The sequence below is a fragment of the Drosophila takahashii genome, chromosome 3R (assembly GCF_030179915.1).
Source record: "Drosophila takahashii strain IR98-3 E-12201 chromosome 3R, DtakHiC1v2, whole genome shotgun sequence".
Taxonomy (NCBI): Eukaryota; Metazoa; Arthropoda; class Insecta; order Diptera; family Drosophilidae; genus Drosophila; species Drosophila takahashii.
The window spans coordinates 2763410-2789831 of NC_091681.1; the positions used below are offsets into that span (position 1 = coordinate 2763410).

Sequence of the window (26422 nt, forward strand, 5' to 3'; positions counted from 1 at the left end):
GGTAATTAAACTCAAAAGGAAAGGACTATCAATGTTACCAATAATTAAGTCATTCACGAAAAGTAGGCCCGCTATTGAACGCCTGTCTTTAAGACTACAAGTATGTAGTAGGCGACATTGGCTGGAGTAAGATGGGAATGGATCAGAAAAATGCAACGGCTGGAGTGAAAACTTCAGAAATTTTCTCTGAAGCCGCTCAACCCTATTGCTATGCACTGCGCTTGAGGGATTCCAAATAAATGAAGCATATTCCACCCTTGAGCGAACAAATGCAGAAAACACTGACAGTCTGGCGTACGGGTCTCTAAACAGTACAGTATTACGTTTGACAAAACGGAACATAGCATATGCTTTGTGCAAGATGTAATTAATGTGGTGATTGAAAAGGAATTTGCTATCAAAGAGGACCCCAAGATCCATAATTTCGTACAGCGCAAGGAGTGGGTGATCGTAAATATAATACGTTGAAATAATAGATAATGAACATTTACTATAGCGGACCACATGACATTGGTTTTGATTAAGTGTCAGTTTGTTCCGAGTACACCATAAACTAATTTTGCTTAGAATAGCCTGCAGCAAATAAGTGTCACTTAACGAATTCACCGAAAGGTAAATCTTGAAGTCGTCTGCATAGAGAAGATATTTGGCTGACTGAATGCAGAAACAAATGCCATTAATGAAAATGATAAAGAGCAAGGGGCCCAGATAACTTCCCTGAGGAAGCCCACATGTCGCCTTATATGAGTTTGATACTGACCCACTGACTTCAACCTGATAGGATTGGTTTACCATGAAAGATTAAATCCAATTGAGAAGTGAAGAGTGAAAGCCCAGCTTGGAAAGCTTTGCTTGTAGGCAGACCTTATCAAAAGCCTTGGCAAAGTCAGTATAAACTGTGTCCACCTGCGAATGGGACTCAAAGGAATCTAAAACAAAATTTTGTGAAGATAGCTAGATTCGTGGTCGTAGAACGTCCAGGCATAAACCCATGCTGATTTGGGTCAATATAGGCACTTAAATGGAAAGATAACTTTTTAACTACGATTCTCTCGAACAGCTTAGCTATATTGCTTATTTTGGCAATAGGCCTGTAGTTGGAGATCTCAGACTTACATCCACATTTATGGACCGGTAGAATTTTAGCCATTTTCCATCTAGATATAAAATTTCCCTGAGCTAGAGAGGCAGAAAAAAGGATTTTAAGAGGTTCAAGAAGACCAGTATAGCAGTGTTTTAGAAAGAACGAAGATACTCCATCAACGTCGGGCTTCTTAGAATCATCAAAGTGAACTAAAGCTTCAGAGATGTCGGAATCAGTTATATCAAGGGAGCCGATACTACTGAATTCTGGAATATTGTTTAGGACTTCCTGGTTATTCCAGCTAGACGCGGGCTCGAAGTTGGCAGAAAAAAAGGAAGCAAATAAGTTGGCAATATCAGCCCCAGAGTTAGCGACCATATTTTTATATGTCATAGTTGAAGGGATGGATGATGATGACTTTTTAGAATTAACGAAGCGCCAGAACGAATTAGGATTAGACTTTAAGCTATTTTCAATATCAGAAATGTACTGATTGTATAGAAATTTGTTAAAAAACTCAAATTCTCGCTTATGTTGCCTGTATCTATCGCCATCCACCGGATTACCCCATCTCAAGAACCTTTTATAGAACTTATTCCTTAAATTTGTATACTTCTAGAGGCCCTTAGTGTACCACGGAAGCCTATAGGAACCCCGCACCTTAGTTGGGACAATGCTATCCAAAGTATTTTTGAGTGCAGCTAGAAAATTATTATAATTGGTCTCAATGCAAGCATCCGATAGTACAGAGACCCAATTAATAGATACGAGGCAATCACTTACGGCAGCCAGGCTGGAATCATCAAAGTTATACATAGGAACTACATTAACTGTTGGTAAAAAGTTATACAATTCAATATTAAAGCAAATTGGTTTATGATGAGAATCACAATTAGAAATAGTATATTCAGCAAGGCTTACCGAGGAATGAACAATCGAATTGATGAAAATTAAATCTAGTAGCCTATGCAAATCATTAAAGATATTATTTATTTGGGTGGGGTCCATACTATAACAATCATCAATGACAATAATTTCATGTGGCTTGTGGTCATTACCAGGCACCATAAAGAGCGATTGCGGGTCACATGTCCATACAACAGATCTAAATTGAAATCTCCTGTCACACAGATCCCATACCATCAACTAAACTGTCATTTATACTGGAAATATTATTCAAATGTGCCTGATTAAGCGTAAAATCGCTACCAGGGGGAATGTAGGAAGCAACTATTACAATCTTTCCTGACGAGCCAGCTACCTCGACAGCCATCTGGTCCAGAAGAGAGTCTTCGTTTTCAAGTTTAACGGCTATGCACAAGAAAGTATGGCGTACTGCCACGATGACACCACCACCTCTATCGCACTGCATTCTGCTAAAGTCTCGGTCCTTACGATAGACGTTGAACAGATTTGCATCGAAGAACTCGTTGGCGTTAAAGTTAGGGTTGAGCCAGGTTTCAACCAAAATATGATTACGTCATAATCACTATTGGATGTGTTCATGAACCCATGATTGGGTTTTGGTCCTCATTCCAGATACATTTTGAAAGAAAATTTTAAGAAGGTTTTCAATTCTACGGCTAGGCGACTTTTCAGGAACTCTTGCCATGGATGCCTGGCGGTAATCCGGGAGAGTGAAATCAGCAGCAGCAGCAACAGTTTTCTGCCCTCCAACGCCGTAGGATCCATTAGGAATGCGGCGCAGTGATTCCGTACGAATACGTATTGGTGGGTTGAGATCATCATCCCAAGGATCATAAACGGTATTACAATCCAACGTTGCCAACTGTATAGCCGAGAGTGATACTCCAATAAAACCGCTGAGCCACCCAGGTGTTGGCCACAGCTCCATGGTAGTGTGCGGCGAAGAGTGCGCCACTCCGAAGAGCACGCTGCAAGATTCTGGATGCTGCAACCAGGCAGCGGGAGGTAAAGAGAGCGCCACTCCGAAGAGCACGCTGCGAGATAATGGATGCTGCGTCCAGGCAGCGGGAGGTGAAGAGAGCGCCACTCCGAAGAGCACGCTGCGAGATAATGGATGCTGCGTCCAGGCAGCGGGAGGTGAAGAGAGCGCCACTCCGAAGAGCACACTGCGATCTGTGGTATGCTGCGCCAATACAGCGGGAGGTGAAGAGAGCGCCACTCCGAAGAGCACGTTACGAGCATATGTCTCGCATGCGGGAGAACTTAACACATCACACACGGCAGACGAAGTAAACAACTGAATGTGACGCCGATTATTGGTAGTTTTTTGAAGGGGAGTTTACGGGGGTAGAAGATTCTTCTGTTTTTGGAATTCGAAGAGTAACGTTATCCTCTTTCGGCCTCTCTCGATGAACGAAATGTCCCACCTTAACTGATATTGGCCAGAATTTATTATTGAAGACTGCTGCCAGGAGATGCTCAGGAACTCCCAGCTTAAAGTTGACAAACTTAAGAGCTGACAAGTCAGCATCCAATTTGACCAGCTTGAAGCATGTAAGTTTCAGTGGCCACATTAAGCTTTTTAGCCACATATTTTAACACCGCCTCCTGCTCGGTGTCTGCAAATTTACCGACATGCAAATATTTCTTGCTTTGCATTACTGTCAAATCGTTACAGCTGGGGGCCTCTCCAACTAAACGCTTTTTGTTGTTTTTTCGAATATTCCTCCTCTTTTTACGAACGATGCTCCAATCACCCTCTTAAACCACAGTTAACGGGTCCGCAACATGCACCTCATCACTGGCGGACACTGCCAAAGGTCTAAGGGTCCGCGGCCTGGTACTAACGTTGTTCATGTTGTTAGTTTTCTGCTGCGGCTGCGGTTGAGGCTGAGATTGAATGACCCCAGGTTTAAGGGCGATCGCACTTAAGAATTTGTTATTGAGATCCATACAAAATATTTCCAGCTTATTGATTTTCTCAATGAGTTCGTCCATTTTGGAGTGGGAATCCTTAGCGACAAGACAGTTGTCACATTGCCACAATAAATTCGGCAAATTGGTCAGCAATTTAGACACATCCGGCGAAATGTTTACACACGAAGTGTGGAAGGCGCGACGGCACAACGAAGAGCAGCGGATAGCATCAAAACATAGAAGCTGAGCTGCAGTGACCGACGAATTGCACTCTGAGCAATTTGGAATAGACATAGCGAAAGATAAGCACGTCCGAACGCATTGAAAGCTAGCTGACGACTGTATAATATATTTGGGCATAGGACAATTAAAAAGTGTAAATATTTATGTTTAATTTACTAAAATATAATGGTTTTCTAATATTAAAAACAACAAGAAAGGAAGTTAACTTCGGCCAGCCGAAGTTTATATGTATATGTACCCTTGCAGGTATGCCTACTTAAATGTTGTTTTTACATTCTCTAAAATCAAAACGCCTACTTTCTACTAAGTTACAATTATTTTCCTATTATTTTTTTGAACCATAACCATAAGATATAGTGGTCCGATCCGGCTCGTTCCGACATATGTACTACCTGCAATAGAAAGAAGACTTTTGGGAAAGTTTCATCGCGATAGCTTTAAAACTGAGGGACTAGTTCGCATAGAAACGGACAGACGGACATGGCTGAATGGACTCGATTATCGACGCTGATCAAGAATATATATACTTTATGTGGTCGGAAACGACTCCTTCACTACGTTGCAAACATCTGACTGAAATTAAAATTCCCTCTGCAAGGGTATAAAAAGAAAAACAAGAAAGGAAGTTAACTTCAGCCAGCCGAAGTATATATACCCTTGCCGGTATACCTACTTAATATGTTGTTTTTACATTATCAAAAATCAAAATGCCTACTTTCTACAAAGTTAAAATAGTTTTTATATTATTTTTTTGATTATTCCTATGGGAGCCATAAGATATAGTGGTCCGATCCGGCTCGTTCCGACATATGTACTACCTGCAAAAAGACTTTTGGGAAAGCTTCATCGCGATAGCTTTAAAACTGAGGGAATAGTTTGCATAGAAACGGACAGACTGACAGACTGACAGACTGACAGACTGACAGACTGACAGACTGACAGACTGACAGACTGACAGACTGACAGACTGACAGACTGACAGACTGACAGACTGACAGACTGACAGACTGACAGACTGACAGACTGACAGACTGACAGACTGACAGACTGACAGACTGACAGACTGACAGACTGACAGACTGACAGACTGACAGACTGACAGACTAACAGACTAACAGACTGACAGACTGACAGACTGACAGACTGACAGACTGACAGACTGACAGACTGACAGACTGACAGACTGACAGACTGACAGACTGACAGACTGACAGACTGACAGACTGACAGACTGACAGACTGACAGACTGACAGACTGACAGACTGACAGACTAACAGACTAACAGACTGACAGACTGACAGACTGACAGACTGACAGACTGACAGACTGACAGACTGACAGACTGACAGACTGACAGACTGACAGACTGACAGACTGACAGACTGACAGACTGACAGACTGACAGACTGACAGACTGACAGACTGACAGACTGACAGACTGACAGACTGACATGACTAAATGGACTCGGCTATTTTTGTTGATCAAGAATATATATACTTTACGTGGTTGGAAACGTCTCCTTCACTGCGTTGCAAACATCTGACTGAAATTATAATACCCTCTGCAAGGGTATAATTACCCCTCTTTTACTCATTTATAATTAACACAGCGCTTCGAAAAATATAGCGTTAAGCGTAGGCGTGGCCAGATCAAACGGAAAGTTTGTATATATCTTTATAATGATCTTACTATCAAGAGGGAATCACAAGCCATACTTAAGTGTTAAGTGTTCCTTTAAAGCTGCAAATCAGATTTTAGCATGGATGATGACTTTGAAATAACCAAATCCAGGCTTGGAAACTTTTTGGATCGTCCAATTGGCCCAGACTTCTTATAAACATGATCCTAACTTAAGATAAAATACTAACCGTAGCCCCATTCTAGATTTAATATGTTAAAATTTATAAGTAACACAAGTGTACTTATTATTTTGACCACACCAAAACCGATCTATCGCACAAATGTAGGGCTAACATGGATTAGACAGGTTTTACTGTATACATTGTTTTGTTAAATATTGCAGAACAGAATAACCTTTCCAAATAAAAAGGTTTGGGAGGTCTGGCCTCAATAACTATAGAGATATCTCTTAGCAAGTGAGGGTGTAACGTGTGTACTTATTCTTTTGATCAGTAGTGTACACAACAAAATTGCATTTATACTTCTCGGAAATCTTTGAATGTGTGGGCGCCAGACACATTTTAAAATCGTTAGTGGGCGATTGTGGGCGTTAGAGGAGGCACTTGGCTGAAATAAACTTGCGCTGCGTAGGAAGCCTTCTAGCTTTTGTAGTTTTCGAGATCTCAGCTTTCATCCAGACAGATAGACAGACAGACAGACAGACAGACAGACAGACAGACAGACAGACGGACAGACGGAGAGACGGAGAGACGGAGAGACGGACAGACGGACATGGCTATATCGACTCGGCTATTGACCCTGATCAATAATATACATGCTTTATAGGATCGGAAACGCTTCCTTTTCCCTGTTACATACTTTTGCACAAATACAATATACCCTTTTACTCTACGAGTAACGGGTATAAAAACGAAGGGCCTTCGAACCAAAGATACGTTTTAATATGTTTCACCGTAGTTCCTCGAGAGGGTAAGTCCGCTAGATTGAAGTAATTGGGGACGTGCCGCCAGACTGCAGTTGGAGCCAGCTCGTCAATAGCCTAAATCCTGTTTGCGACGAATGTTCTAATCTTCGACAGAGTACTTAACCAAAAGAAAACCACTTCCGAATCCGAACACATAGCAACCTGCTCGACGCGGTAAAGATTGAGTGTCTGCACATCACTCCACAACTTTGCTAAAAGGTGAGCCGCATATTTGGCTGTTAGCAATTTAACCTTTATCCCTCTGAGGTACGTACAAACAACAAACGTAGGCATCCTCTGACGCGTCCGCAAACCCGTGGATTTGATAAGAGCCACCTGAGTTTCGACATGTCGCGGGATTTTTAACGTTTCTAAATCTGCAAAGCATGATGACACTGTCTTCCAGCGATGCAGTACGTCGGCGGGTATTTCGTCGTCCCATTCAATTTGTAGCGACCATAATTTCTGAATAAAAATTTTTGCAAGGGTAATGACAGGGCAAATGAGTTCTAACGGATTGAACAGCCAAATGAAAGCATGGATCGCTTAGTCGGTGGGTCTATAACCTGTAACTTCTGGGCGTTGAATTTAAATATAATATAATATAATATATATATAAGTATATCTCGCCAAGCTGTTTCAAACATCGTATTGCGAGAATCACTTGTCGTACCATACGTTACGGAGTTCAGACGATAAATATGTACATGGTCTTGCGGGTTTTCTCGCCATATGATCAACTGAAACCATATATGAGCTTCATCTAATATTACTTGTCTATACATTTTAGAGATAATTGCCGACATTGCGAATTTATGAAATTTAAATTTTAGCAGAGTGGCATAAAGGCAAGGCTGAATCGTTGGCCGTACCAAGAGAATTTCATTTAACAAAATTTGGGAATTGGTTCTGCACGCCACGTCGAAGACGACTTTTAACTTAATCGAAGAGCTTTCAAGTCGGAGAACGCACTGATATGGTATAAAATAATAAGGCTGGTTGGGTATCCTATATCTGTAGCCACCATGTAACCGAGGGCTCATTTTCATATGACCCTCTAAGGAGAGAAAACGGAGTCGTGCTGTTTCACACGAGGAACCGAGACACGAAGGACTCGATTTGAAAGGCAGGCTTAACTACAAATTTTTCCGTAGAGTCACGCGAGACGGTATTAGCAAAAGATTTTTCATTCAAAACTTGTTTGGGATTTCGTTAAATTGTTCGTGATCGAAATTGTTTTATTATGTAGCTAATAAAGTAGAGTATAAGATGGATCCTGCTGGCGGATTTTCTTTGTAGGTTCCTGAAGTTACCCAACCAAATACCGTGTTTTTTAGGGTTAGACCTAAATGATTGTGACGTATTTGCCCTTACCTTCAAGTCGAAAAACAAGTCAGCGACGCTTTAATTGCAAATTATTTTCAATTCTTCCCTAATAGTATTAGCCTGAGCCCCAAATCTAGCAAAACTCTAGCGAACAGCTTGGATCCTAACTGACTTCGAGCCTCGACAAGGACCGTTGCAAGTAAGACGTGATCTGTTCTTTGAGGCATAGGTTGACTGATCGAGGCACTTAGTGACTGTAAGGATACCTATTTGTCAATAGGCAGTGGCAATTGATTGCCTGACGGTACTCGAGAGGCCGATGTATACCGATGAAGTGTGTTATGATTTTTTTTCAAATTCCCTCTGCGTAGACAATTAATGCAAAGAGGTGCATTCTTTGAGAATTTGAACCGAGTATAAACTTCAACTTTGAATGAAATGGTCATCTGACTTGCAGAAGAAACATTTAGATTTGGGTTCTCCAATAGGTCGAGAAACTGCTAGTGCCGCCTTGTTATATATTGTCTTTTTCCCAAGTTGCCACTGTTTGTGAGCTCTTCTGAACGTCGTAGATTCCTCAGCCACTAAAAGTTTATTTAGAGCTTCTGAGCAATCTTCGCATAACGGACTGGAGTTTAGTTGTTCTTCCCGCGTTTTGGGATCCACTCTAGACATGACAATGTGAATTATTATAGCATTGGCTATAATTTACTCGTTGCCGAGCGAGAGAAGAGAGTTAAATAGCAGTTACGGTGTAGATGAGAGATCGCAATGTTGCGGCGAATGGTGTGTGCATTGTTGAGATTTCGAACAAGCGAGATATAGCTTTAAAGTATATTCGGCACGGATTATCATAAACCCTAATCAAGGCCGCATGTGCCTTTGCGTAATTTTCTTCTGTGATCTGGTAAGCTTTTACTGTTTCGAACGCTTCCTTTTCTAAACAGGATATCAAATGATTGAACTTTTTTACATTGGTTAGTGACTCACATTTAGCACGATAATCACCGAATGACAGTTGTGGAAGATACATCAGAGTCAGCTCGAGAGACTGCAACCCAACCATCTGAATCAGACGAACTGGATCGTCTACAACAAAGGCTTGCAAAGTTAAAGGATACAACATTGTTAAATTTATTCACCACTGTGCAGCATCATGAAGTAGCCGCGGATGCTGCGTTAACAATATCGATAATATTTATCATTGCATATATTCTCCGAAGGCGATTCGTCAACTGAAAACCAAGACAACGGACCTGCAACAACCAATTAAACGACGAGCAGTCATTTTCTCTAAGCAGTTTTGCGTTCAACATTTGCGCTGGTTGAACACCTGTTCAACGGCCGGGAGAATGTTCAGTCGCAGCAATAGTTATAAGTCAGCGCACTGAAGTATCATGTATCGCGTCAAGCGGTCAGCGACATTATCAATGACTTATTGACACAAGCTTATTCAGCTGAATTGTAATTGTGCATGCTCCCATTGGCGGACATGCCAATAATGCATACATAAGCACCACTTTTTTTTATACCTATTCTGTTAACCGAAGCACTTTTATTCAGTTTCTGTCTCTCAAAAATGAAGTTTTACTTATTTGCATCCAACAAGGCTGTCGTTGCGTCTTCAGGTCCTTATATGCAAACCTTAGTCCAACTAGTTCAAGTTCCAGTTGCGACGACCTTAGGCAGACTGCTCATGAACTGTTTGTCAGACATCTAATTTTTTTTATTTTTATTTAATATCAAGAAATAGCAAACTCTAGCAAACTTTTTTAAAGCTCTAACTTAGAAGTGTCACGTATTATACATACATACATATAAATCCGTTTATGACTTACCAAAAAAATGCGAGTATTTATGCGCTTTTGGACAACAATAAATGAAATTTTGATCCGATCTCCACAAACCGTTTCAAATTGTGGAATTTCATACTTAAGGCATATCTTCAGCTGACCATCGCCAATTCCATCCCTTAAAAGTAAAAAGATTTAACAAAATATAATATTAGTTTCGCAAAATCTGTAGAAACACATTTAAATATAACGAGGGTAAAGGCGAGTCGAGGTCTTCGACTAAAGACAACAATTTTTAAGTTAAAGGGACTGCAAGGGAGACGGAGACATGCAGAATATAAAAAACAATAAGTCCAACCAAATTTAAAATATTTTTATACCCGTTACTCGTAGAGTAAAAGGAAGCGGTATATTCTTGATCAGGGTCACTAGCCGAGTCAATATTGCCATGTCTGTCTGTACGTCTGTCCGTCTGTCTGTCTGTCCGTCTGTATGAACGCTGAGATCTCGAAAACTGAAAATGCAAATTTTTATTCTATCGACAATCTGCCGTTATTTAAATTTGCCGCTCAATTATTTTTAAAATTATAAAATGTTCTGCTAAGGGCCGGTTTCTCGAGTCCCTGTCAATTTAGGTATCTGTTCGAAAAACTTAAAGACCAGATAAACTGTTCGTAAAAGCAAATCCGCTTTCTCGACTGCTTTAATTTATCTTAGAGCCCTGCGTGAATCATTCAATTTTTTTTTATTATAGTATGCCATGAAATTTCTGATTTGTTTAATTCAATTCTATGTAAAATAAATGGAATGTTTTTCTAATTCATTACGAATTGAATGAATCGAATGAATTATTTTTATGAATTTTTTGAATTGCCAGATTTTTTTGTTCCTTTCTTTGAGAACAAAAAGTGTAAAATTTTTAACAAAGCAATGTTAACTGCATAGTAAAAAAATGTAGGCAGATTTAATCACAAAATTATGGCCATTTCTTCTTCAAAAGAAATTGTCGTTTGAATTATTTCGGAATTCATGCCATTCATTCATTCAATTCTATTAAACTCAAAATTCAAATTCTTTCAATTCTATTAAACTCAAAATTCGAATTAATTCATTTATATAAAACAAAAAATTCAAAATACTTTATTGAATCCATTCATGCAGGGCTCTAATTTATCTGAACGAGAAACAATTACAATGTGTTGTAAACGCACAGTAAGCGCAAAAAATGGCGTGCTTCGATTATTTCATCAGTTGTTTGGGTATAATTCAAAGGAAAAGTCAGCTGTGATTTCGTTTCTTCTTCTCAGTGGGCTTTAGGAAATCAGCCGTCATTCTATGGAGCCGAAAACGCTTAACAGGGACTCCGAGTCCCTGTCAAAGCCAAAATGCCTTAGCAGGGACTTTATCTGTTTGAGAAATGTTAGCCGGCACTCGAGAAACCGGCCGTAAGTTGATATCACCCATACCAAAGTTTAAAATATCCAAAATCTTTTTTAATGGGAATTTTCCATTATCTATCAGTAAATTATTTTCCACGTGCTAGGGAAGTATCATTTAAAATCGGTGTTCCTTGTGCTCATTATGCAACTATGTGCTTAGCCGATTTTTGGCCTGAAGGCCTTTTTTGTTAAAAAGTACAAAGCTAGAAACAAAAATTCGTTTAAAGGATGTTGGAAATCCTTTTAAAGAGGCATTCACATCTTCATCTTTACCTGTCTCAAAAAAATAGATTCTTTCCTTCTACTTTCCTATCAAAATACGAAAGGTTTACAAAGTAAATTGACCAAATTGCATTCTGATAGTTTTTCCATTTCTTCCCATGTTATTGTGTTCACAGAAACTTGCTTAAAACCGGACATTCTTAGTTCTGAAGTCTTTCCAAGTAAGTTCACAACGTACAGGCTTGATCGTCCCACCCGACGTGAAGGTGAAGTTTTAATTGCAGTTTACTCAGAATTAAGTACTTAAGAAATAAATTCGGACGGAATAATTGACATTGAATTTCTGTGTATAAAACTATCCCTTCCGGGTATTTCTATATACATAACATGTCCTTATATCCCGCCGTCAACTGAATTCAAAATAAATGCGAATCATGTGTCCGCTATCCAGTTTATCTCAAGTAAACTAATAGTTTTAAGTGACTTTAATATAACTAGGTCGAAGTGGTCCACCGTTTAAACATCGAATATATTGTTACCTTCAACGCAGCATGATTTTCTTGATGGTTTGCTTGATATTTCATTGTTTCAAGTAAACTATGCTTTGTTTCAAGTCCAGATTGTGTTTGCATAGTTAGAGCCTCTGCAATTACTTTACCAGAAGAAACCAAACGCTGGAGCTGACTATTGACGCGGGTACAAAATTAAATGAAATATCTGAAAAGTCAGCTAAACGCATCCCCTGCTTTCGTAGAGCAAACTTTGCACTTCTCAATAGCTCGCTCGGATTGGTCTAATCTGTATTTATGTACTAATATGACTAAAGCTGTTAATATATTTGATAACACTATGCAGCATTACAAATTTACCTCGATGGATGCTATATTTTTGGATTCGTCTCGAATTCCCAAGTTAAACTGCGTTTTTCAAAAAGTTCCCCGACGCAAGGATTCTTAGGAAAAGGACCTCAAAGTACGAAAAATGCTGAAATTGGCCAACTTTTCGGAGCTCTCAGAGGCAAACGAATTAATGGTTTAATTCGCTGTTAAAGTTTTTTAAAAGACACTCTTTATCATTCAAACCCCATACTTAGAATAATTTTAGGATTTTTTTAAGGGAGAAACAAATTTTAGAAAACATAGTCCAAATACATAAAAGCATACAGCTTCGGTCAAAATAGTAGTAGTGTTGCCGTCCTGTGTTTTTAAAGTTTGTTGTTTTAATTCATCTTCTTCTGGTAATATTGTATTAATTATAATTGTACTATTAGACTAATTGGATAAGAAAAGTAACACCAACAACAAACTTTTAAAAACACCCCTGCAGGAAACGGAATCAGTTTTGGACTATTAAAATACTAGTTGGGTCGAGAAGGTTAACTAGTTCAAGTTATGTCCATTTCCTTGTAACGAAGTGGTCCATTTTTCATATGCTTGTCGTCGGACACAACTAGTCCATTTGCTACTAGTTTTGCACTAGTGACTTTTAACCAATTTATAGTTACAGCTGTTAAACTACACTCAAAAAAATATTTTCACGAAAAAATTAAAAATAATCTCTAAACCATCAATTGATTGAATTTCACTAGTACTTGACGATGCCCAACTTGACGCTCTCCTAATTTAGTATCCAATCAATAGGCGCGGTCCTTAGAGAATTTCTGATAATTATTATGTAATCAAATACAGTAAATGATAATTAAATGGAATTAAAACAAACTAACTTTTTTTGAGGCAAGTCGCCCTCTCTAGGACTTGAACCCGGGACCTTTCCCTGCAGGAAACGGAATCAGTTTTGGACTATTAAAATACTAGTTGGGTAGAGAAGGTTAACTAGTTCAAGTTATGTCCATTTCCTTGTAACGAAGTGGTCCATTTTTCATATGCTTGTCGTCGGACACAACTAGTCCATTTGCTACTAGTTTTGCACTAGTGACTTTTAACCAATTTATAGTTACAGCTGTTAAACTACACTCAAAAAAATATTTTCACGAAAAAATTAAAAATAATCTCTAAACCATCAAGTGATTGAATTTCACTAGTACTTGACGATGCCAAACTTGATGCTCTCCTAATTTAGTATCCAATCAATAGTCGCGGTCCTTAGAGAATTTCTGATAATTATTATGTAATCAAATACAGTAAATGATAATTAAATGGAATTAAAACAAACTTACTTTTTTTGAGGCAAGTCGCCCTCTCTAGGACTTGAACCCGGGACCTTTGGGTTTGTAGACACACTAACTGATTGAGCCATACACGCATCACATTTTGTAATGCCCTAACAAGGTTTATGAATTCTAGTGTGACATAATTTAAAAACAGTGATTTTTACATATGGACACTTCCACCAAAAGGTCCACCAAGCCAAACAACTTGAAACTTGAAAAAAAACATATTTCCACATGATTTTGCTGCCATATTAGTTTCTAATTAGTTGGATCCTGAGCTAAACTAAAAATTTGGAGTATAGTTTGATTATTTTTATGACAAACCCCAATAATATACAAAAAGTTAGTTTTTGGCTATTTTTTTGTTATTTTTTGGACGTGTCTTCTGTTGTTAATTTATCCTATAGGAATGCTAATATGTGACATATTTCTGTACTGAATGCTTCATTCACATGTTAAACTATTAAGTTAAAAGCAAAACATCCAGCAATTGAGAGATAGAGGTAAAGAAATCCGCTTTACAAAACAGTCGGAAAAATGTCCCGAGCGAATGTTGTTGAAACTGCATAAAAAAAAGCATGACCTAGCAAACAAAAAACAAAAAAAAAATGTACAGAGGCTGGGGATTGAACCGAGGTCCTCGAGTTTTCGATTTGTTTAGTGCTAACTTTCCCAAGACATTTACACTCTAGGCTATATTTTTGGATCATACACTACTGGTCAAAAGAATAAGTACACACGTTACACCCTCACTTGCTAAGAGATATCTCTATAGTTATTGAGGCCAGACCTCCCAAACCTTTTTATTTGGAAAGGTTATTCTGTTCTGCAATATTTAAATAAACAATGGATACAGTAAAACCTGTCTAATCCATGTTAGCCCTACATTTGTGCGATAGGTCGGTTTTGGTGTGGTCAAAATAATAAGTACACTTGTGTTACTTATAAATTTTAAAATATTAAATCTAGAATGGGGCTACGGTTAGTATTTTATCTTAAGTTAGGATCATGTTTATAAGAAGTCTGGGCCAATTGGACGATCAAAAAAGTTTCCAAGCCTGGATTTGGTTATTTCAAAGTCATCATCCATGCTAAAATCTGATTTGCAGCTTAAAAGGAACACTTAACACTTAAGTATGGCTTGTGATTCCCTAAAATTTCCTTAAAAATACTACTCTGAATAAATAAAATCGATTTGGAAAAAAATGAGTACTTACACCGTAAAAAATAAGGAAAAAGGGGAAATAAATAAGAAAAAACCAAAGTTACATGCGGTTTTAATTTTAAAAAAAATAGTTAAATTTTAAATTCTTAATTTTTTTTTTTTATTTTGATAGTAGATAAAACGACTAAAAAATCGATCGGTCAACAAATTATTAAATGGCTGTTGACGATGTGCACGATAACAAAACTGCTATATCGTTAAAAACGAATTTCATACAAACTTGTATGGACGGGCAATTTGTATTTATGTATAGATATCTAGCGTTGTGCGATTTATGTAGTACGGTTTAAGTTGTTTACCGATCTTAATGAAACATATCTCATTTTTTTAGTCGTTTTATCTACTATCAAAATAAAAAAAAAAAATTAAGAATTTAAAATTTAACTATTTTTTTTAAAATTAAAACCGCATGTAACTTTGGTTTTTTCTTATTTATTTCCCCTTTTTCCTTATTTTTTACGGTGTAAGTACTCATTTTTTTCCAAATCGATTTTATTTATTCAGAGTAGTACTTTTAAGAAAATTTTAGGGAATCACAAGCCATACTTAAGTGTTAAGTGTTCCTTTTAAGCTGCAAATCAGATTTTAGCATGGATGATGACTTTGAAATAACCAAATCCAGGCTTGGAAACTTTTTGGATCGTCCAATTGGCCCAGACTTCTTATAAACATGATCCTAACTTAAGATAAAATACTAACCGTAGCCCCATTCTAGATTTAATATTTTAAAATTTATAAGTAACACAAGTGTACTTATTATTTTGACCACACCAAAACCGACCTATCGCACAAATGTAGGGCTAACATGGATTAGACAGGTTTTACTGTATCCATTGTTTATTTAAATATTGCAGACCAGAATAACCTTTCCAAATAAAAAGGTTTGGGAGGTCTGGCCTCAATAACTATAGAGATATCTCTTAGCAAGTGAGTGTGTAACGTGTGTACTTATTCTTTTGACCAGTAGTGTATGTGTTTCATTTGCAACTAGTTAAATTCCAGTTGCCTTTTAACTAGACCCTAATATGTATTTGTTCTACCAGTTAAATATTTTTAAGGTTTTTTTTGTCAGAAAGGTACTAGTCCGAAACAAGTTTATTTTTTACTAGTTTTGTATTAATCATTTTTTCGACTAGCACAAATTTTCTAGACCCTGTGTAGTCCAAATGCATTCAGACAAATTCCGGTTGCTTTATATTAGTTATTTAACTAGTTGTTTTTCAGACTAGTTCGTATTTTTCCTGCAGGGTTGGATTTGTAGACACACTAACTGATTGAGCCATACACGCATCACATTTTGTAATGCCCTAACAAGGTTTATGAATTTTAGTGTGACATAATTCAAAAACAGTGATTTTTCACATATATATTGCCTCGGACAGATTAAACAAAGTTTAAAATAAAACTAAAGCATCACCTAGCAAACAAAAAACAAAAAAAAAATGTACAGAGACTGGGGATTGAACCGAGGACCTCGAGTGTTTGATTTGTTTATTGTTAAATTTCCCAAGACATTTACCCTCTAGGCTATATTTTTGGATCATATGCGTTTCATTTGCAACTAGTTAAATTCCAGTTGCCTTTTAACTAGACCCTAACATGTATTTGTTCTACCAGTTAAATATTTTTAAGGTTTTTTTTGTCAGAAAGGTACTAGTCCGAGACATGTTTCTTTTTTACTAGTTTTGTATTAATCATTTTTTCGACTAGCACAAATTTTCTATACCCTGTGTAGTCCAAATGCATTCAGACAAATTCCGGTTGGTTTATATTAGTTATTTAACTAGTTGTTTTTCAGACTAGTTCGCATTTTTCCTGCAGGGACAGGACGACAAGACTACTACTATTTTGACCGCATCTGTATGCTTTTATGACCATGTTTTCTAAAATTTGTTTCTCCCTTAATATTCATCACATAATCATCACTAGGCCGACATTGCGCCAGAGACGACGCACAGTGGCGCCTTGGGCCAAAAAATGTGCAATAAATAAAAATGTCGATTTTGTCCCAGAAGGTTGTAACCCACACCAATCGACAGATAATTGATCCCTCTTTTTAAATACGAGGGTGGTCCGATAAGACTTAGCCTCCAAAAGAAAACCGAAAATTTTGGAAAAGTGCCGATTTATTTCTCAACATAATCTCCTTATAGATCGATACACTTGACCCAACGATGCTCCAACTTCTTTAACCCGTCTGAAAAATACGATTTCGAGAGGTCTGCAAAATAGGCCTTTGTGGCGGCGACGACCTCCTCATTCGACGCAAACTTTTGTAAAGCGAGAGACTTTTTCAAGTTTGGAAACAAAAAGAAGTCACACGGGGCCAAATCTGGAAAATATGGTGGATGGGGTAGCAGTTCGTAGCCCAATTCGACCAATTTGGCCTTGGCGAGGGTGGAAGCGTTTGTTGTCCGGAGTGGATGCCCAAAATTTCATGCAGGATATCACCCACGCGGTCTTTTGACATTCGTACTGTCTTAGCTATCTCGCGTATCTTCAATCGGCGGTCTGCCAAAACGATATCGTGGACTTCCTCCGTGGTAGCCATTTTAGGGACACCTGGGCGAGGCTCATCAAAAACCGACGTGCGACCACATTGAAACTCGTTAACTCAATTTTTGACGGTCGCCATCAAAGGAGAAGAGTCACCGTTCACAGCATCCAAGCGCTCTTTAATTACGCTGCGCGATTTCTCTTAAAAAAAAAGAATCGAATCTTTATCCATTTTTCTAAAATCCGCGGACACGTATGATGCCACACGCTGGCAAAACAAAACTACGAGTCCGATTCGGCTGAAATTTCGACAGTAGCCATCTACTAAAATGTACTACACGATAGAAAAGTTTACTTGCGATAGTGGCGCCAACGTGATGCTAAGTACTTATCGGACTGCCCTAGTATGTAACCTCATAACCATCACATTTTTTTCAAAAGATACAACCCTATAAAGTTTACCAATTTTTCGGTTTAAAAAAACGCAATTTTTAGTTAATTTTGGCCAATTCTAGGTGGAATATTTTAAAAACTAAGTATTATACGGTCTTGATGTTTGGTTTCCCTAATTGGTGTGTTCATTACCTATAAATTACGTAAAAACGAATAACAGTTCGATATCCGCATCTCATGGTTATTCGCTATCATAATATATTTTTAATACTTTCTTAAAACTTTTTGAACATTCTTCTTGATTTTTGGAAAGTTTAAGCTGCGTCTTTTTTCGATTTCAGCAGTTTGAGGCGAAAGAAGTTAAAAAGTCACGGTGTATTTGGGTGCATCCCTGGTAAATAAGGAATTTTTTTTAGGAAATCCGTTACTCTGTTGTTATTTTTTAAGTCTTGGAATACCCCTATTCTTATACAGAAATACCATTGAAATACCATTTAGTATATATCCTTTTAGGCTTTAATGAAGACCTAGCCTTTGGTCATTCTGACCGATCTTTTATTTTTATACCCTTGCAGAGGGTATTATAATTTCAGTCAGATGTTTGCAACGCAGTGAAGGAAATATATTCTTGATCAGCACCAATATCCGAGTCTATCTAGCCATGTGCGTCTGTCCGTCTGTCCGTTTCTATGCGAAGTAGTCTCTCAGTTTTAGATCTATCGCGATGAAATTTTCCTGAAAGTCTTCTTTCTATTGCAGGTAGTACATATGTTGGAGCGAGCCGGATCGGACCACTATATCTTAAGGCTCCCATTCCCATTCAAACAAATATAAGAAAATTCACTGTAACTTTGTAGGTAGTAGGCGTTTTGATTTTTGACAACTTAAAAACAAAATTTAAATAATAGGCACGCTGAATTGAACATTATATCATTGAATTTGAAATAAAACCCGACTGTTTGGGAACCAGACACCCTGTACTTTTAGTAGTATTTACTTTGTAATCTCTTTCGTTATCTCTACGCACACGCGCATGAAGCGCAGCCTAATTTGTATGTACGTGTAGGAGCTTTGCCCAAATGCATTGTCTCGGTCAGTACTTTTCCATTCATCTCTAACTGTAACATGTTTACGAGACCATTCGGCTTATTCGTGTACTATTCTACCAAGCTACACTCAGTCACACTTTTGCTACCAACGCAACCACGGCGCATCGCGCGATTGATTCTTATCATTATTGAAATGTTCGGTGAAGACAAATAAAAATCAACGAAAACAGTAACACTCTGGCGTCTGATTTATAAACACCGACCTTTTCTCACCTTTTTGGACCTAAACAAAATAGGTCAAAATATGCTTGGAAATACGTTATATTTTGATAGAATTTTGTATACCCTTGCAGAGGGTATTATAATTTTGGTCAGAAGTTTGTAACGCAGTGAAGGAGACGTTTCCGACCCCATAAAGTATATATATTCTTGATCAGGATCAATAGGGGAGTCGATATAGCCATGTCCGTCTGTATGTCTGTTTCAATACCGTTTGCGAGCTCAGTTTAAAAGCTAGCGACTTAAAACTTTCACAGTCGTCCTAAAACATGTGTACGCAGATCAAGTTTGAAAACCGACCCAATCGGACGTCTACATCCTATAGCTCCTATAAGAACAATCAAATATAGCTTTCACAAAATGAAGATATTTCGCTCAGTGTGAGAACTTTTGACGTGAATCTTATTCCTTTACGCATACCTTGATCAGGGTAAAAGCGCGTGCCGATCGGACGTCTATATCTTATAGCTCCCATAGGAACAATAGGGTGAAATCGGTCAAAACTTGACGTTTTTTAGGATATTTTGCGCAGAATATAAGCTATACCCATGAAACTTTCCAAATCGTATTATTTTATGCAAAACTTGGTCAGGGTAAAAGCGCGTACTGATCGGACGTCTATATCATATAGCTCCCATAGGAACAATAGGGTAAAAAATGTTTAATTTAATTATAGAATATTTAATTTTTAATTATAGAATATTTATATTTATAGACTGACAGACTGACAGACTGACAGACTGACAGACTGACAGACTGACAGACTGACAGACTGACAGACTGACAGACTGACAGACTGACAGACTGACAGACTGACAGACTGACTATCATGAAGCGTTGGGATTGGAACCATACTATGCAATGTTTGGGACACGGATGGTCACGCACGCCAGTGCGTATGCGATTATGCGAAGCCTTGGCGGGGTCTCAGCAACCGACCAAGCAGTGTGCTTAGCGGACAAGATGGAGTTAACCCGAGATCACGTGAAGAAAGGTCTAGCACGTGCACACGAGAAAGCGGAAAGGACATATAATACCCGCAGCAGAGAAGTCGAATTTGCCGTAGGACAGGTGGTATACCGAAAAAACTATCGGCAAAGTAACCGAGCGGAAGGGTATAATGCAAAGTTAGGGCCAAACCGAGTTCGGTGTGTCATACTTAAACGACAAGGGAATTCGTTGTACGAATTAGGCAATGGAGTTGGCAAAAGTGTTGGTGTATACCATGCCAAAGACCTGTATATAGCCTGACCCCCTGAATGAAATCCGAAGAATCTCCGCCAGCCAAGAGAGTTTGTAAGAATTACGGAATCAGGCCAGGAGAGACCTGCTATATAAACCCGACAACACGACAAATCCGACAGCAATGACTATGGGGCCCCAAAAGCGTTTGAATGGAGTCGCCAAGGCCAAGAAGGAGGTAGCAGAAAAAATATACTTGCTTGAGATTTCACTCGAGCTGCTGGGTTGCTACCAGCATGAAATCCCATGGAGGCAGGAGCAAATCCGCCAGAAATTAAGACAAATGCAGAAGGAAGAGGACCCGGAAGAAATAACCCGACTACAGGAGCAGGTTAACACTCTCAAGAGGGATATGGAAGATGACCAGGACCGCCTACGGAGGGCACACAGACATGTGGACTGGGACCTCCTGTCCGTCTCTCAGGCACGAATGGAGCTGCGGCGGCTGGAAGGATGGGTGACGCGACCCGCACCCAAGAGCCGGATCCGATTATAAAAGGAAAAAAAAAATAAAAAAAAATATATATATATATATATATATATATATATATATATATATATATATATATATATACGTCGGCATATTAGTGCCCCAGTCCTGAGAAGGACTTGGGCCGAGGAAGTAGCCTGTTACGAGGGCCGGTTAGGGCGGGAAGCGAGTCAAAAAGGGGGCAGCAGAAGCCACAGTCTCTAAAGTTGCGAAAGAGAAAAGAAAGACCAAAATTTGCACAATGCAATATAATGCAATAATTGGGCAATTCAATGGAAAAAATATAGCGGTCCGCAAAGCAACGAAAGACTGATATGAACCCGAGAGCTGACGACAGCTAAATCCAAAGAGTGCCAGTTAGCTAGAAAAAGGGGAAATGAGTACCTAGATGGGAACACTTAGGTACGAAAATAAGAACCCGGAAGCAAAAAGAAAAGCTCAGCTGCTGTATAAAAGAACTAAAACTCCACGGAGAAGTCAGTCAGATTCTTAGATACGGCCGGTACTATTACAAATCGAGCGCAAAGAACAAAATAATCCGTTCGACGGAAAGTTCCAAACAGTGAACATGAATCCTCGTTTCGCGTTGCACATAAACTCCGTGTAAAGGACCCAAAACAGCAAAATGGGATCCAAAGTTTCAAAAGCGGAAGGCAACACTGCCAATGTTATAAATAATGTCGAAGTGGTAGACCACAAGGACGAAATTGTAAAAGTGTTTAATGTCTTGTGTCTAATAGCAGTGTTAATAATGGTCCTTATAGTCCTCCGAGGACTCAGGATGTACAAAAGATCCGTACAACTCCGTCGGGATCACGGACACGATTTAGAAAGGATCGTAACCGCTGCCGCTAACTGGCCCGAGCGAAACCGGGATTAAGCACCAACAATAAAGTGAACTAAAGTGAGATAGACAACAAGGACTCCATTAAAACGTTAGGGTTGTATTGGCATGATGTTTTCGGTTTTAATATCAAGTTTTCACTAGATCCTACATTCACTAAACGATCTATCCTATTCACAGTAGCACGCTTATTCGATCCGTTGGGATACCTGGCACCAGTAATCATCGCTGCAAAAATCCTGTTAAAGGAAGTTTGGAGTTTTCGTATCGAGCGCAAAGATGAGGCCCCAGCATCGTTAGATTGGGACGACCCCTTGCCAGACCAACTTGCCGAGCAGAGGCAACAAATCATCCAAGAGCTTCCCGACATTCAAGAGCTACACATCCCTCGCTGGTTAGGCTTCGATCTAAAGCATGTCTCGACTTTGCAACTACACATGTTTTGTGACGGATCATCCAAGGCGTATGCAGCATGCGCTTATCTCCGAGCTAGTTGTACTGATGGTTCCGTGCAGGTCAACTTATTGGCCGCGCGTAGTCGAGTCACACCTGTTAAGCCGCTAACAATTCCGAGAGTGGAGTTATCCGGAGCTGTGCTGTGTACACAATTAGCCAAGTGGATTATCAACCAACTTCAAGTATCACCTCACACCATATCTGTACACTACTGGTCAGATGCAATGATAGTGCTGTATTGGATCAGTGGTGACCCCAAGCGTTGGAAGACATTTGTGTCGAATAGAATTGGAACAATCCTGGACGCAAGTTCTCCCTCACAATGGAGACACGTACTTACGCAAGAAAACCCGGCAGATTGTGCTACGCGCGGTCTCACGCCTTCCCAGCTGAAGCATCACAATCTTTGGTGGAACGGACCACATTGGCTGCATCTTTCAGAGGAGCATTGGCCATGCAATCCAATACTGTCTCCAAGATCAGAACTTATTTCGGGGGAGCAGTCCGTAAAGCAGATCGGAACCCACGTTTGTACAGAAGTGCAACCGTTTATCGAATTATATTCCTCCTATAACAAACTCTTATTCATTACAGCCTACGTCAAACGATTCATTCATAATACTCGTCACAAAAAATCGGATAGACTCACCGGCCCTATCAAGGTATCTGAATTCCAACAGGCTTTGTTTGCACTGGTGCGGATTGTTCAACAAGAAGTCTATTCGGAAGAGCTATCAAGATATCGATCCAATAAATTTCTATCTAGACACAATAAGCTCAGCCAACTTTCACCGTTTCTTGACGATCAGGGGCTCATGAGGGTTAATGGCAGTCTTAAAAATGCTTTACAGCTCTCCATATCTCAACGTACACCAATAATCCTTCCAAAGGCACACCACCTGACGGTTTTGATTATAAGGAACGCTCATCAAAACACCTTACATGGCGGTGTACAACTAACGTTAGCTACACTTCATCAAGTATTCTGGATCGTCAACGGCAAAAAGGCAGTTAAAAGGATTCTGCGACAATGCGTAACGTGTTTTAAGCACCGTCCGACCCCATCCAGCCAACTGATGGGAGATTTACCAGTGCACCGTGTCAATCCGCCCAAACGGGCATTCGAAGCAACTGGAGTTGATTACACTGGCGCGATTGAGATAAAGTCATCCAGATTCAGAAGACACACTTGCTATAAAGCATACATTGCGGTTTTCATTTGTTTAGCAAGCAAAGCGATTCATTTGAAAGCGGTCACGGGAATGTCAGCACAGCATTTTCTGTAGGCACTGCAGCGTTTTATCGGCCGTAGAGGTTTTTGTCAACATCTATACAGCGACTGTGGAACCAACTTTATCTCATCTGACAAATCTCTAAAGCTGTGGACCAAGGATTTCTATCAAGGAGTTGAAGAAACAGTAGTTCCTGAACTTACTCGTCGGAACATTCAATGGCATTTTAATCCCCCGCACAGTCCAAACTTTGGAGGACTCTGGGAATCCAACGTTAAGGCTGTTAAAACCCAACTTCGTCGAACGTGTAATGGTATGAAAATGACGTACGAGCAGCTGTCTACGATTCTTGTTCAGATAGAAGCATGCTTAAACTCTAGACCATTATTTATTTTTATTATTATTCTATTATTTAACGTCCAACTTAGATGATTTGCACGCATTTGCCCGGCACATTTTTTGATCGGTGATTCCATGATGTCACTCCCTGAGCCAAGCCTTAAGGATTCTTCACTAAACACAGAGTTTCTGAACGGGCAAAGGATGTTTCGCACCTTTTGGAGAAGATGGAGTGCAGATTGGCTTTCGCATCTACAAGCGCGCCCCAAGTGGCGCCACGAAACTGACAACCTTCAGCGTAACGACATGATCATCATCAAGGATGATAGAACTGGTCCTTCTGACTGGTAATTAGGGCGAATCATCGACTTACAGCCTGGGGCCGATGGGCTCGTTCGAGTAGCTATAATCAAGACCTCAACCGGAATTTACAAGAGGTCGGTGTCAAAAATTTGCCGTTTACCCTTGCCAAGATTTACTGAAGAAGCTAGCCCGAGCACAAAACCCATGCACCTTTGAATATACCCGCATTCATTCCATAACATAATTTAACCTTTTTTAGAGTTCAGCATGGTCGAAGGCTTGGAATACTGGGTCCAGTATTGGGGGCGGCATGAACGGGTGTTTCTGGCATTTTGGAGAAGCTGGACAGCTGTTTTCTGGCGACTCTGAGAAGCAGTGCACAACGGCAGTTTTAACAGCAAATGTTCGAATTCTGCTGGCATTCGCAACGCAACAACGACAAGAAAAAGACACGACAGAGTAGCTGGTCGCGTTTAAACCCGTTCTATTCCCTAATTTTGTAATTAATAAAGTTCTACATCCTCCTTCGTTTTCATTTACAAAGTGTGTGAAAGACCCCCAGAGCAGACTTCTGCTCAACTTTGACGATCGGGTGCGAGTCGTCACAACACCCAGCACAATTCCTTATTGGTTAAAAAAAATCACAAAAAATTTTAAAAAAATTCAGTGTTATATGTATCTTTCCCCCCCTTAATACGAAAGTAGAGGAAATATCGATTTATTTCCTCACTAACAAGGGTCGTGTTGAAAATATTTGCACATGTACCACTGTATATCTTATTCCTTTTTGAGTTGTTCACTAATGTAACGAGTAAGGAATCCTTTTTCTCTTTTACGTTCTGGTTCTGTCTGTGTTATATATTGTCAACCGAATATCTGTTTTCTATTCCTCCATTCTATACTCTGTTAGTACTTTAAGAATCTGGCAACTCTGTAAGCTTTCCATACAACAAAGCAGTCTGAAATAGAACTCAACGAGAACACAACATATTGGCGACGAGGAAAAAAGTGAAAAATTTTGTCGAAAGATAAAAACGGTTAAATCGCATAAATCGTGTCGAGTAGTCGTTGATTTTCATCAAGATGCCGGCAGATGAGGATTTAATTCAAGCAATTCTTGCTCAACAGCAAGAATTTACAAAAGACATTATGGAACAGCAACAAAAATGGATGCAAGCAATGATGGATAGAAACGCTTCTCCAGGGCAGGGTGATTCAAGCCACACGGGTGAATTATCTTTGTGTCCTCCATTCCACAAATTCGACAAAGACAATCAAAACTGGGAGTCTTACCTTGAACAGTTAACCCAGCATTTCAACGCGTATTCGGTTAGTGCTGAAATTAAGCAAAAGGCTTATTTTCTTTCATGGTGTGGCATAAATATATTCGAACTATTGAAAAATCTTTTCGGGAGCAACAATTTGAACACGTATACATACATGCAACTCACAGACAAGTTAACAGAACATTTCACAACAAAACGACACGTTGTTGCTGCTCGCTATGAGTTTTTTAAGAGGGAGATGAAACATTCACAAACGCATAGAGAGTGGGTAGCCGACTTGCGCGGGATCGCTCGGGAATGCCAATTTGTCTGTAATGCCAACGGTTGTTCTTCTAACTATGTACATGAAATGATTCGAGATCAGATCATAGTACATACACCATACGATGCCGTCCGTGCATCTGCTCTTCAGAAGTCCCAGCCAACTCTTGAAGATGTGCTTATAGTTGCAGAAACCTATGAGACAACTACAAAAACCGTGGCAGCCCTCAAAGAAACAGTATCAAAGCAAGACCCAATAAACGCAGTTCACACCTATGCAAAGAAACCATTCCTTGGTGGTGGTGAAAGTGATGCCAAATCAAACAAAAGTTCGCTAAAATCATGCTCTGGTTGTGGACACAATCATGCCAGAGAGAAGTGCAAGTTTCGCGATGCCGTATGTCACAAGTGCGGTAGAAAGGGACATATAGCTGTTGTATGCATACCGAAGCAAGACAAAGGTAAATGGCAAATGCAAAAAAGTCGCAAATCCGAAGCAAACGAAATCGAAACGATTGAAGCTGTAAACAGTGTTACAGGTCAAGTCAAGTGTCAGCAGAATAATATTCTTATAGATCTTGAAATACACAGCAAAGTGATATCATTCCAAATGGATTCCGGAGCCACGGCGTCCGTGATCAACGCCACTACATACGCGCTGTTGAATAAGCCAAAATTACTCAAGTGTTCCAGAGTATTACATGCGTTTGGTCATACACCAATACCATTGCTTGGGGAGTTGCACACAATTGCAAAGTGCGGCGAAAAAGAGAAGCAAGTGGTCATAATCGTTGCGAAC

General features: G+C 39.4%; 1 protein-coding gene across 4 annotated transcripts in view; it reads right to left on the reverse strand.

Moving 5' to 3' along the window:
* Nucleotides 1-26422, reverse strand: part of AGO3 (Argonaute 3) — a 312574-nt gene that overhangs the window by 55109 nt on the left and 231043 nt on the right. For all 4 annotated transcript variants that reach the window (XR_011418941.1, XM_070216338.1, XM_070216339.1 and 1 more), the window contains one exon: nt 9943-10075. Coding sequence is in view for 3 of the 4 variants with exons in the window: in XM_070216338.1 (XP_070072439.1) it covers nt 9943-10075 (133 nt within the window). In the remaining variant the exon portion in view is untranslated. The remainder of the gene's footprint in view (nt 1-9942; nt 10076-26422) is intronic.